At 35.5% G+C, this 14177-nt stretch overlaps 1 protein-coding gene across 1 annotated transcript; it reads right to left on the bottom strand.

Moving 5' to 3' along the window:
* Positions 1–159: 159 nt before the first annotated feature.
* Positions 160–12326, bottom strand: LOC140773176 (probable galacturonosyltransferase 14). The gene is made up of 6 exons (XM_073115604.1): positions 11909–12326; positions 10352–10410; positions 10067–10222; positions 2697–3284; positions 1823–2125; positions 160–1025 (listed from the first exon to the last, which is right to left on the bottom strand). Exons 1-6 carry the CDS (start codon positions 12120–12122, stop codon positions 738–740), a joined length of 1608 nt encoding a protein of 535 aa, XP_072971705.1. The 5' UTR covers positions 12123–12326; the 3' UTR covers positions 160–737.
* Between the last annotated feature and the right edge of the window lie 1851 nt (positions 12327–14177).

Genomic DNA, 14177 nt, shown 5'->3' on the forward strand with positions numbered 1-14177 from the left:
TTCTCCGATCCTCCATGGAAGAAATTAATTCTTCAGATGAACTGTGCAACAACTTCATTCAGAATTTGGATAGATAGCCTGCAAAATTTCCACATTGATACATGCTATGGTAGTTCATATTGCACACAGAAGGGAATACATCTTTATAGAGCACCAATATAAGAAAGAATTATCTGCACATTTCCAATAATTCATGAATTGTAACAAATATCCCATTAATATTACAATCCAGAGGGATCCCAAAATAATTTTGAACCTAGGAATACAAATATGGAAAACTAAAATGAAACAAAATTTTGAAGACTAAAATACGTAGGAAAGGAACAAGAATGAAGGCTGAAAAAATTATCGGCATGTGCTGATGTTAGAAGAAACATCACTTTCTGGCTTCTGTATGACTGATGAAAGCATTCTGCCGCTGAATCAAGTGGAATAATGTGTAAACTTCTATCGTAGCTGTTCTTGCAAACTAAAGAAGATAGTGTACTCTTTGGCAGAAATATTTCAGAAGTAATAAAGAAGAATATGGATCAATATGATAGATTCGAAAAGAATCTCCCAGACCACCAGCAATACTGTTAATTATACGGAAAGAAATGAAAGGCACATTTTGATAAAAACTGCTTTGTTCATGGGAAAGGAGTCTTGGCATCTTGCTGTGATCTGTCTCTAGCTGCAGAAGTAAATAGCTTCAGCAATGTTGTCCTTTCTATAGTTTCCTGAATCTTTTTCATCTCTTACTGTGGGTCTAGCATATGACAGTTCCTTATAAAATCATTGGAGTAGTTTACATGCTTTGCCCAAAATGATTGAAGGCGCTTATAACCAATTTCTAACCATGGTTTGCACTGGCCATTGTAGTGGATTACAGCAGCCTTCCTAACCTTGTCAAGGTCAGTCTTCTCTTGGTATCCCAATCCAAGCATGTGCCAAGATGGGTCGATGGCGCGTACGTGGCCCCTGAATGCTATCAGTGCTGGTGGTAAGGTTCCAAACTTCCAAAGCGTCAGATTAGATTTTAGATTCTGCAACGAGAAAATAAATATAACATATCAATCCAAACACATCACATTAATTAGGGCAGCTGATTCTATGTACAAATAAGTGTGGAATGTAATTGAATGGTGCACCAACTAGGAGGGTGTAAGGCAACAAAGCATCACCGTCCTCAATTAGTTAGCTTGCTATGAATGCCACAGGGAAATTTCCAAAATTTAAAAACCTACAGAAATACCCAAGACTAGCTTTTTAAAGGACTGCTGCAATCGATAAAAGTAAACACAAAGAAGATAATCATAAAATTATCAGAATAGATAGTAAGAGCTCAAGATCTGGTGATTCTTCAAAAAGCACCAGTTATACTAGGTCCTAGACAGAAGGAAACCTACCTCATCTAATAGAAGAATAACTATTTTTAAATAATAATATATCAGGTAAATTTTTATTCGGCACCATGCAATACTTAATTGGTTCAATCCCTGCTTTTGACTATTACTAAATCAATCCTTATGTAATATTCTTACGAAAAAGCAATCAACTCTCATATATTAGGCCAAGATGTACGCAACCTTAACTCTACTACAGAAGAGGTCTTCTGGCAACTTGAACATACACCACTAGGGTGCACACTTGAAAACTTAACCATAACACCACTGACACCATCTGTCCAACAACAAAAGGATGTAAAATATGTGCTAACTATTCTTGAAGCAGAAATCTCATTGACTGAAGAAAAGGGAGTGAAAGAATAACAGCACTCTAGAAAGTAAAAGTATAAATTAGTTTATTATGCAATTAGTTGGCAAACATATTCAGAAATTACCTCCTTTAGCCAGTAATGATATGTTTCTCTGATATTTGTCTTCCTCCATGCACTCAAATCAAAGATATTCATCCCATATGCCCATGCACATTCATACGGATCAAGATTTTTCACTATCAATGGATGAGAGAAGTTGAAATATGTCCTGAAGCGCTTAGACATAACCCAGTTATCTTCACCTTTACAAGTTTCTACAGCCCCGTTAACCTTTCCTCCAAGATCAATTTCCCATAGAGGTGACAAATCACGCTGAATAACAACATCATCGTCGAGAAAGACCACCTTGTTGAGGTTTGGGAAGAGCTGCATCAAAGAATCAGCAAAAGCACTTAGACTTTACATAATAAAGGAGCAATTGTTCTCTATAAAATACTGTATGAACTCTGGGACACCGTGATTTTGATGTCTTCCTAGGACTCAAAAGTCTAGTATCACCTACTTACACAAATATGGAAGGAATAAAACAAACAAAACATAGAACAATATCTTTGAAGAGGACAGCCTCTTATCTTTATCGCTATCTTCCAATCTAGCTAACGTAAACCAAGTGTTTCTTGTTTTCCACAGTTTCAATTTTTATTCAGAAGCAAATTCTGAATCAAATTTCCTTCCTCTTGTATCCCTCCATGAGGAATCTCAAATAGTGATCCAATTGCACGTGTTTATGATTATTTCAGCTTCCACTCAATATCACTACCAACAACAAAACATCTTTTTAAGCAAATATCATTATTCATCATGATCAGCCATGGTGTCCTTTTATTCATGCCTTAGGAATAGCCAATATTCTACTTATAACAAGTATAGATTCAACAGCAGCACATGAAGTCCAAAGGAAAAGAATATAGCAATTTAAACCACTAAACCTACTCACCTCTGGAAGATATATACGGAGATGGTTCAGTAGAGATATGTATTTAGGACTCCTAGCCTGAAGTTTTGAAGCAAAAACTTTTGGATTGTCACTGACATTAGACCCTGTGATGTGATCTCCATGGTAGTGGTTTCTGACACCATGGTGGTTTTCGACAGCTTCCAGAATAGGTACATTTTCTCTTGTCAACCAGTCAAATTGATGAACACCTTTCACTTCAACAATTGCCGGGGAAACAGAATTCAGTGCAAACCATGAATGCATCCCCGGATAAGTCTTCTTGTCAGTGATGATATGAAAAACAATTTTCTCAGGTTCCAATGAAGAACTCACTGCTGAATTAACCACAACAGAAGCTGCAAGGATGTTATCGCTGGCTAAAATAAAATGTTTGTAGGAGTTATCAGAGAGCAACGGAAGCAGTTCAGGAGGTGGCAATTGCTTTCTTGCATGAGCATTGGAGGAATATTGATCGGTAAGGCGTAAAGACAGACAATGGATGCCTTTTGGTATGGAACTTGCAGCATAATGCTTATATAATTGTTCTGCCAGCCTAGATCTCTTTACCTCCCTGTCCATATTTTCCATCTGCAGAGAAAGAAGTAGGGAGTTATGGAAAGAGGTCTATGTAGGATTCCTTAAGAACCAATTGAGATGCAATTCGACAGACTAGTATTTTAAGAGCATAACAATTATCAAATAAATAGTGCTAGGTGGCAAACAAATTCAGGGAGCATTCTACCTCATGATAAAATAATTTAAGTACATGAATTGGTGGGAAGTGGTCTTTATAGCACTATAACCGCACCTAAGAAGAAAAGAGTTAAGATGAAAAGGCAAATACTTCAAACTATAACCTAGCAGTCATGTGGAGCAGACCTGTTTAGAAATTGTTCAGCTGTGCACCAATATTTTGGAGAAAATCTTAAACCTGGAATTGAAGTATCGAATCCTCCAGGTAGGGGTGTAATCAAGCCATGCTTGGTACAAGCTTGGCTTAAAATTAGATTTGAGCCTAACCTAAATCATCAAACTAGAATTTATTAGATTCAATTCGAGATTACTTTGAGCTCAAGCCGAGCTTTCTATTTCAAGTCATTTGATAAGCAGATTAAGTCTATTTCAAGCACAACTTAAACTCGAATCAAGCTTGAATCCATATTAAATCAAGCTTGAATTGAATCTTGGAGTAGTTTACACTTTATAAAACTCAAATCAAAAGTATAACCAAATTAAAATATATGTATTGCACCATATCGAGCCAAGCCTGCTCTAACCTGCATGTGCTCAAGCTCCGCTTGGAACTAATTTCGAGCCTTATTGAGCTGAGCTCAAGTTGGCTTAATTATTTGGACAGCCCTGCCTCCACTCTCTAGGACTACAATAAGAAACTCAAGCAGATATCACTTAGGCTTTATCCTAAGCAATTTGGCATTGGTGAACACTCATAAACCCTACAAACAGCAGAGTCATGTACAATCTTTTATCTGTAAACAATTCTACAACTATCAGCATAAGTAATGCAATTCAAAATTACGAACAAATATTGGAGAACATGTGATCAAATGTAGATTAAATGAATTCAAGTATTCAACAATACAGATAAAAAAGCGGTAAACAATCACAAAGTCTTCTATTAAGATATAAGCAAGATTTAAAATCTAGTTAGCTTAAACTTAACAAACCAGCAAATCCATTTATGACGAAAAGCAGGCTAAAGATGCTAAGATAAGTCTAGGTTTGGATCTCACCCTATGTGAAGGATAGTGTATAGCCTTAAACCTTGCCTCCGACTTTAACTCTGGGCACCAACCAATAGTCCTCATTCAAGATAACAACAAATACATGGAAATAAGCAGACTGATGAACAAGAAACCCGCAAAGATTATGGGAGGTTTGTAAAGAGGAGGAAAGAGTGGAAACTCACAAGAGTTGTGAGAGGCCCACTAAGGGCTGCATGAGGTCTATAAAGAGGAGGGGAGACCAAAGATCTTTTTTAGGAGGTCCCAAAGGTTAAGACATTAAGGAGTTATGTTGAGAAGTCCAAAAGTGTTTTTGGGGAAGTCCAGAATATTGAAAAGTTAAGGACTTAAGTGGGAGATACTTATTCATGAATTAAAACTATATTAAATACATTTTATAATCAAACACTCATTTATACATATTTTGGTCAAATCTTGTATAAAATTAGTCACGTGATAAGTTATGCACGTTTTCTAAGCAAGATTTTAAGTACAATTGGCATACTTATTCATATTTAATAACTAAATATAAATTCTTGTATAAACTTATTCAAAGTAATTATTTTTACAACCAAACAATACTATGTGAATAAAGTTATAAATATACATAATTTATATTTAAGAGGTGTGCATAGAGTTATATTTAAAAAACTTTAAGTACAAACCAAATGAGGCCTAAGTTGAGAAATTAAAAAATTATGTTGGGAAGTTCAAAGTTTTATTTGGAAGGTCCAATGGTCGAGAAGTTAAGGCATTATTTTTGGGAAGTCCAAAGGTTGAATTTTCTAGAGAATTCTCAAAAAGTTGAGGCAGCCCACTAACCTAACCTAGCCTAGCCAAAATTGACTATCTAGTCTACTAACAAATTCAAGGCCAAGCAGAATTTGCGGACATCCTCTGCACATTAGACAAGTATTGTAATTGTTCAAATAAAGCAAGCAATTAATCTAATTGGAAGTTGATGTCACCAACGATGACCATGCCATAGGCATAGACCGTACTGACCACTAGCCGTGCCATAAGAGAAGGAAAGAAAAAGGTAAAGAATACTTAAGTTTTTTATCTCTCTCTCTCTCTCTCTCTCTCTCTCTCGGGCGGGCTAAGGCACCCGACGAAGCGACGGCGAGCGGCGACGAGTAGCACGACGACGAAGTCGATGGTGAATAGTGAAGCTATTAGGAGGGGTGTTGTGTGGCACCCCCTCGTGCCACATGCCGATACGCCGCCGGCACGCCTCGTGCCGGTCGCCACGGTCATCCATGAATGTCACATCAACACCATTAGGGTGGAGAAAATCTCGACTTCAACAAGATGGCTTCAGTGTATTGATGATATAGATCTGTATTTAGCTTCTTCATCTCAGCTTCATCCACCCAACTTGCATCAAATACAGGTCATCCTTTTCATTTAATAAAAAATCATCTATGTGTTCCTCGTTATTTTTTTGTTTCTCATACATCGAGAATGTCTTCTGGCTAGTGACAAGTATTCATTTTCCTTGTATTAGAATGATGTAAACTAGTAACCATCTATGGTGCTGGATCTCCATGGTATTCAAACAGGCCAGCAACACTGGAAACAGGTAAAGTTGGTATGTTCGTGGAAGTTCTATGAGATTAATATTACTTCCATATTTCTCCAAAATATAGTAGGGTCCAATTTCTTATGACTCAGTTTAGTATATGTTCTCGCAGGAAATCTTTCCTTCTTGAAGTAAACCATGACTAGATCTCAAATGACAATGTCTTTCCTTCAGCAATGCTTATCCGCTGGTTCGTTATATTTGCCACTAGAAACCTACAATTTTTCAAGAACTTTTTGGTGCACTATTCATTGTGCATAAGCTTCAGTATCAATATTAATCCTTCCATCATAGGTGATAAGTAGTCTGTCAAGGAAATGTGGGATTGGATGGCCAAATAGTGTTTCAAAAGGAGATTTTTCAGTGGATATGTTAATAGGCAAATTCAGCTTGTGCCAAGATTCTCACTGCGACAATTTTTCTCCTACTAGACATCTTAATAGATAATCCAATGATCAATTAGCTACTTCTGTATGATTGTCTGTTTGTGAATGGCATGCAATGTTGAATTACAATTAACTTTGACCACAGTATCCTCCAAAAATGACTCAGAAATTTAGTATCCTATCTGATGTGCATGCTTTTGAAATGTTCTGCAAATGAAGTCTTCCTTAAAAAATAAATTTGCTATATGAGATGCATACAATGTCTTTTGGCATGCAATGAAATGAGATATTTTTGTGAATCAATTCACAACCATAAACACAAAACATTACAAACAGTTCGTGGTAATCCAAGTACAAATGACTTAGCTTTCAGGGTCCTCAGACTTAGCTTTCAGGGTTAACATGATCTGATGCATAAGTAGAAATGGTTTTCTACATCCCAACAACATCTTCTATGAGCATATTAGTTCCTTACCATCCTCATAGTCACTCTCCTCTCCTTCTCATTCATCTTCATTTTCATCTTGTCCAACTTAGTTTGCTTGAGGTGTAAATTTTCTCAAAGGACAATCTGAAGATCAGTTTCTAGGCCTTCTATATTTAAAACAAATGAAAGACAGGGGAGGCTCTTAAACACCCTTTTTTTTAGTATTTGTATCAGAATTCTCTTTAGGAGGCAAAGTGACTTGGTTTGATTTGATACTCACTCAACAACTTGTGCTCTTCCAGCAAAACTCATGGAACTCTTATCCTGTTCAAAGCACACTCCTAGACATCTAAGTTTTGCCTCAGCTTTGAGGGCTTTGCTATAAGCTGTGTCTAGACGCAATGAGTCACACATGGTCAACTCATCTTGGATTGACTGATGACGTCCAACAACATAGCGAGTGGCCTTTTGCTCTTCATCTTCTTGAAGATTGTTTTGTGCAAGAAGAGTACAAGACTCCTCAATATACTTCTGGGCAGTTCTAGACCCTTGACACAGATAATGAATTTTTTGAAATAGGATTTCCTTGTAATCTCTAGGAAGAAACTTTCCTCAGAGTTTTTCTTTCATCCTAGGCCAAGATTTTATTTTCTCTTTGCCCTTTCTAACCCTATCTATTTGAATTTTGAACTTGTTTCCTCCACACAAGAACATGACCTTTCAATTCTAAGCCCACAAATGTTACTCTTTTATCATCTGAAATTTCTTTCCATTCAAAAATCGGTCAATTTTATCAACCCAGTCAAGGAATTCATCAGGTAAAAGTTCACCCTCAAACTCTCCTATGTCAATTTTATGTCATGATCCCACCTATCTGTAGGTCTAGGATTCTATTCATAGTCTCATTCATGTCTCTATCCATAGGGACATCCTCTAGTTCACTACAGGTATCTTCATTTGGATTAAGTACTCTTTCCAGTCTACGAGCCCTAGGATTGTTTTGTGGTGATGGTTACCCTTAGTTTTCTGCCAAATGTTGTAGAGTTTGATCCACTCCATTGTAGTTTACCACATGTTAAAGTTTGTACTAGACATGTTGTCAAATAATGCTGAATTGTCCTACAGACCTATTAAATGATTTTGAGCAAAGAAATAGGCTCTAGACATATGAATATGCATGTACTATTGTACTCAGATGTAGGACAGAAGACCATTATGCAATTTGAAGCAAAAGAAGAACTATGGCATACAACGTATGCCTACAAGTAAGCAAGCTCAAGGATAGAACTTGCTCAAATAGCAATTTAATGCAACTCAAAATTGCGAACAAATATTGCAAAACATGTGATCAAATGTAGGCTAAATGAGCAATACAAATAACAAAAGCAGCAAATGATCATAAAGCCTTTTACTAAGATATAAGTAATATTAAATCCAGTCATAAACTTAACAAACCAGCAAGTCTGAAATTTATAGCAAAAAGATATGGATAAAGAAAATAATGGATCGGCTACTAGACTTAGATTAATCAACTATGTGCTAAAGAAAAGTCTAGGTTTGGATCTCACCGGACGTGAAGGATATTGTGTAGCCTTAAGTCTTGCTTTCGACTCCAAGTCTGGGCACCAATAGTCCTCATTATATTGTTGAAAATCCCTCAAGAAAACAGTAAATATATGAAAAGGAAGCAGAGTGATAAGGTAGATCAACAAGAAACCCACAAGGATTATGGAGGACTTGTAAAGAGGAGGTAAATGATGGAACTCACGAGGGACTAGAGTATAATGAAGAGTTTGATAATCCTCCCAAAGATTATCTCCCTTTAAGGGCTGCATAATATTTTATACAGAGGAGGAAAGATCAAAGGTCTTTTTTTTTTTGAGAGGTCCAAAGATTGAGATGTTAAGGAGTAATGCGGGGAAGTAAAAGAGTTATGATGGGAAGTCCAATGATTTTTTTGGGAGGTTTAAAGGTTGAGAAATTAAGGACTCAGGTTGGGATTAAGGAGCTATGATGAGAAGTCCTAATACTATTTGGAAGGTCCAAAGGTTGAGAAGTTAAAAAATTATGTCGGGAAATCCAAAAGTTGAGAAGAATTCTAGACTTTTCTAGATGACTCACATCAGCCCACTAACCTAATTTAGCTTAGCCTGAATTGACTACCTAGTCTATTAATAGATTCAAGGCTAAGCAAAATAGTGCTGACATCCTCGCACATTAAGCTAATATTATAATTGTTCAAATAAAGTTAGTAAATAATATAATTAGAAGTTGATGCCACATAAATGAGACATGAGAATTGTGTCTGTTCTTTATGCAAACTGTGTGAAATTTTAACGCTGCAAATACCCATTGTACTGTGTCCACCACAATGTTCAAAGCCTCAAACTGCACAATCTATACTTCAAAAATTGTCTCATATCACATTACATTGCATTTAAATGCATAAATCAATATGACAAGACACATACGTCCACAACAATAGATTCAGTAAAGATGCAAAGATGCAACTATCTTCTATGAATTGAATTGAACCACCAATTCAATGATCAAGTGGAAAGCAGTTAAAGAATGGAACTTGGTTGTTAATATTCAAGACACCTAAGCTTCTGTTTACTTCAGGAATAACTTTTTTCTTATTCTAAAATACAACTTCTTATTCTAGAATAACAGCTAAATATTAAAATAACCTCATTGTAGAATACAAATACTATTTATCAAAATTACATCTTATGCCGTATATTAACTTAATTATTAATTTACTCTTGATATTTATCTCACCAACTTACTTTATATCAAATCAAAAGATATTCATGATAATTTTATAAAAATAAAACATATTTTTTCCATCTTTTCATTTGTTTTATATCACATCAAAAATAATTATTAGACCATTATTCTTAAATAATAGTGAACATAAATTTTTTTTAAAAATAAATACCTCATTTGATAATAACAAAGAAGAATATCTATTCTAAAATTAATTTTATTTTTAAAGTAAATAAGGCCTAAGTAACTTTCACTCATATTGTTATATCTTGTTATTGAATTGAAAAGCTGAGATGCCAATTCAAATAATATGGCAAGATTGATAATGTCAAATATACTATGCTCTTTCATTGCAAGCTAAAAATAAATAAACTAGGAAAAAATAAGTTAAATTATAAGTACATAAATATATTGAAGCTTACTTAGCTCAAAGCAACATAAATATAGAGCAAGTATGTGCATACCGTGGCCTTCAGCCAGATGGCAAATGTCTTGGCATCATATTGATTGTGTTTTGTGTCCAAAAGAAACTCACTGAATGACTCTGGCAATCTCAATCCAACTGGAACTTCCTCAGAACTAACTTTATTAAGTATCTTGTATAGATCTTTTACTAGCCTCTGCTTGAATTAAATCAAACAGAAAGCATTAAACATCAACCTTTTATTCCATCATCGGTAAAAATCAAACACATTAATTTTGATCATAATTTGAGAAAATTATAAAATATTAATAGATGCAGCTACTACCTTAGAAGAATCACCCCTACTAACCAAGAACTTTGGTCCTAGTCGCCTTCCCAGACAATCTGAAGAACAAAAAACAGAGCAAATTAATATATGAAGGCAATTCCAACTGACAGAGGCAGACAAACATATAATTTTTTTGTTACAACTCACAAAAAGGTGCAGTCCAAAAGGACAGCATGCAACAGCATAATGCAATTGTACAGAGGTAGAAGATTTTTTAAAACAACTAAACAACATTACACTAGTGCATTAAAATTGGAACAACAGAGAGTAGAACTGTAGAAGGAGAATAGTGCACTTTGGGCAGTAAAAGGTAGGTGAAAGTTCTAAGTAGAAAAACAAATAAGTGGTATCAGCTTTGTACAGAAGCTATCAAGATGAAGAAGGAATTCTGCACAACAAATAACATACATACTCCTATCTAAATAAATAGGTACAATTCATGTGCCAACAATATAAGTTTAGAATTTGGATCTCCATGGAAAACAGAGTTTAAGACAAATTTCATCTAAAGCCAACCTGAAAATATTGTAATCTCCATACCCTGATCACATCCATCAATTTGAGTGAATTAGGACCCGTATGACTAACATTGCAGTTAATCATATAAATGCTTCCTATTAATATGGGATTTCAGTTTAGCTGTATGCCTTTAAATGTACATTAGAATTTTGATGTTCCATTTCAATTTAAATCTAGCTACTCCTGTCTACCGGGAAAAAAAACTGGAGAGGCAGCCCAAAAATATTGTAACCCCCATATCCTGACCACATCCATCAAGTTGAGTGATTTTGGACCCATATGACTAACATCGCAGTTAATTACATAATCGGTTCCTATATATATGGGATTTCAATTTAACTGTGTGCCTTTATATGTACATTAGAACTTTGAAGTTCCATTTCAATGTAAATCTAGTTACTCCTGTCCACTGGGAAAAAAACCGAACACCTGCCCCACGTTTGAGTTACATGACTGTCTAATCTATGATCTATCCAAGTGCTATCTTAAAAATAACCTTAATATATGAAAGGAGAATCTCTCTTCCATGTTAGCTAATCGAATGAGTTGAATGTCCAAGAAGCAGCAGAAAATTGTATCCATATGTAGCCTTAAACATTTAAAAACTAGTATAAAGATAACGAGTACATTGAGGAGGGAGAAAAACGATTCTCTTGCTTGATTGATGCAAAAATAAATCAGGAAATTGTAATTCACATCCAACATAGTGGAACAATTCAGCGAACTCGAGACATGTTTTGATGATTACTAGAACAAGATGGCTCCGAGATGCAAATTAATCGGAGATCTAAAAAAAATTGCTAGTTCGAATTTAAGACCAAATCGGGTGAACCCATGATACGCTCATTTCCAAACATTTCAACAGCATAATTTCCAGAAAGAACTACATCTCCGACCACAAACAAATAAGGAAACAAGATCCAACCAACAAATCCCAACAATTCAAATCCAAATGCACCAAGTTCTAACCCAAAGATCGGAACTTTAGGGCAGAGAAATCGGAATAATAAGGGAACAAGTCTCGGAGCCTCTCACCGAGGGAAGAGCAGTTATTAACGCCCTCGAGGGTGACGATAGCGGTGAGGATAAAGACGAAGGGAAGGAGAAACGCAAGCACGAGGACGACGTGGAAGAGGTTCCGGTGCGACACGTGACGCAGCGGCGCGACGCGGACCTTCATCGAATCCACCACGCCATTACTGCTCGAGATCGTGATGCTCCTCATGCTCGGCGAGATCCGCAGCTGCATCCTCCTCGTCGCCGCACCCCTGCGCCGCCCCCTCCGGCAGCCGCCTCGGACGGCGGACGGCGGCTGAGAACCCTAGTGGTGGCCGCGGCGGAGGAGCATTGGGAGCTATAAGAGCTATGCGATTGAGAGGATGCGCGAATAAGGAGGGAGACGAGATTTGGCATTCGGCAGAGAGAGAGAGAGAGAGAGAGAGAGAGAGAGAGAGAGAGAGAAGAGAGGAGGGTGGGAAGGAGTTATACACGTGGGGAGGATTAGGATGTGTTTAATTCCTTATTCCAAGGATTAATAATGGGAATAAGCATTTATGCTTGGGATAAATCTTTTTAAACCTCTACCATTGGAACTTTTTTAAACTTTTATATTTAGATATATATTTATTATTCTTTATCTTGTTAATTGTTCAGAAAAATTGAGAAGTTAATGTTACCCTGATGCCCTTAAAAATTTGAATTTGAACTCGAAAACACCCATTATATCTATAACATAGGCTATGCTTAAACTTATTTTTGCTTGAGAAGGACAAAGAATATGCTATTGATTTCTTTTTCTTTTTCTTTCTTTTTTGATTCCTTTTTCTTATGCTCAACAAAGAAAACACAAGGAATAGGAGAATTTATTAGTGGGAAGATGATGCAAATCTACTTAGATGCTTTAGGATTTTCAAGATCTTGATCACAGGTCCAATGTTGGAATAATTAAAAATAAGTTGTTTAGTATGTGAATTTATAAAGAATGCAATGTTTTAATTTTTTTTAAAAGAGATATATCATAACATTTTGATAAGAAATTTATTAAATATTAACTCTAATATTTATATATGTAGTGGTTTAGATCAAGCCTATCTAATAATATCAAGTACCAATGAGCCTGTATCCTTTTACCATATGTTACCTTTATATAATTATTTCTCTTTCTCATAACAAGTTGGCCACTTATCTAAATGGCACTACTCAGTGCTTTGCAGGCCTCATTTGTATTATTCCTCTTATCTAAATGCAGAGCTCCTCACAACTTTCACACTGAGTGCCAAACACAAACATCTTCTGAGCTTGAACAGTTCAATTTATAAAGCATTTTGATCACACTGAGTTTTATTGGTATTCTAAACTTGGCAGCTGGCTTGGAGTACAAGAATCAATAGCTTAAATTTCTAGCACATCTTGATTCAAAATTTGAAATGTTTTTAAGTTCAACATGAGAATAATAACTTATTCTATGCCCCTGCAACCTTAGCTGATGCAAGATTGAGTAGAAGCCAAAGTCTATTTTTTTTTTTAATTTTTAATCTGATGGCAGTCTAATAATATAATTTACACACATATAATTCCAACCAATGAGGTAATATAATTTTTTTTTCTTCAAGAATTATTTTTGTCCTCTGACTGGTTCACTTTCCAATGGGAGATCTCCAAGTGGATCATGAATTATAAAGGGCCTTTTTGTTTTGCATGTATACTGTTTAAAAATCTCTCATAAAGTTTGTACATGTATATCCCCCAAAATACTTTAGTAAACTAGAAGAAGGCAAATAAATTCTCTTATTTACACCACATTGCTTTTAGTAAAGAGTATCAATTTCTCTTTGTCCCATAAATTTACTAAGCTTTTAACTTGTAGATATCAAAAAAATAACTTCAAAGGAATCTATACAGAAATAATAGGTTTTAAAGGTACACACCACACACATATATATAAGACAGTTTGGAGAGGCATGCATGGAAAAAAAAAAGTCCAATATAAAACTTCAGCTATGCTATTGAATAAAATGTGTAGTGCTATTAAAAGGATCTCAATTCATTGACTTAGATGTTGTTCTGTAGCACAACCACTTTTGATATGCTTGTTATTTGGATCACAAAGCTACATCTCTGATGGATCTTCAATGTTAAAGCATAAATTAAGTGGACAAGAAAAACTAAGAGTACTGATGTAGTTGACAAAAAGTATAGGAACAAACAGGATGTATTTCTAATAAGCTTGGACCACTCTAGCTGTTTAAAATAAATGATCTCTAATCACAAGCTACAAGCACAAGCAATGTTATAGAAGTTTGAA

Source organism: Typha angustifolia, chromosome 13 (genome assembly GCF_048772165.1).
Source record: "Typha angustifolia cultivar Huaian chromosome 13, ASM4877216v1, whole genome shotgun sequence".
Lineage (NCBI taxonomy): Eukaryota > Viridiplantae > Streptophyta > Magnoliopsida > Poales > Typhaceae > Typha > Typha angustifolia.

Bases quoted from the DNA above. Each gene is read 5' to 3' on its own strand.
- LOC140773176 (XM_073115604.1), bottom strand. From the start codon at position 12,122: ATGCAGCTGCGGATCTCGCCGAGCATGAGGAGCATCACGATCTCGAGC. The intron at 3,285-10,066 runs GTATGCACATAC...CTTTCTCTGCAG, and splicing joins CCATCTGGCTGAAGGCCACG to ATGGAAAATATGGACAGGGA. The intron at 1,026-1,822 runs GTAATTTCTGAA...TTCTCGTTGCAG, and splicing joins ATCATTACTGGCTAAAGGAG to AATCTAAAATCTAATCTGAC.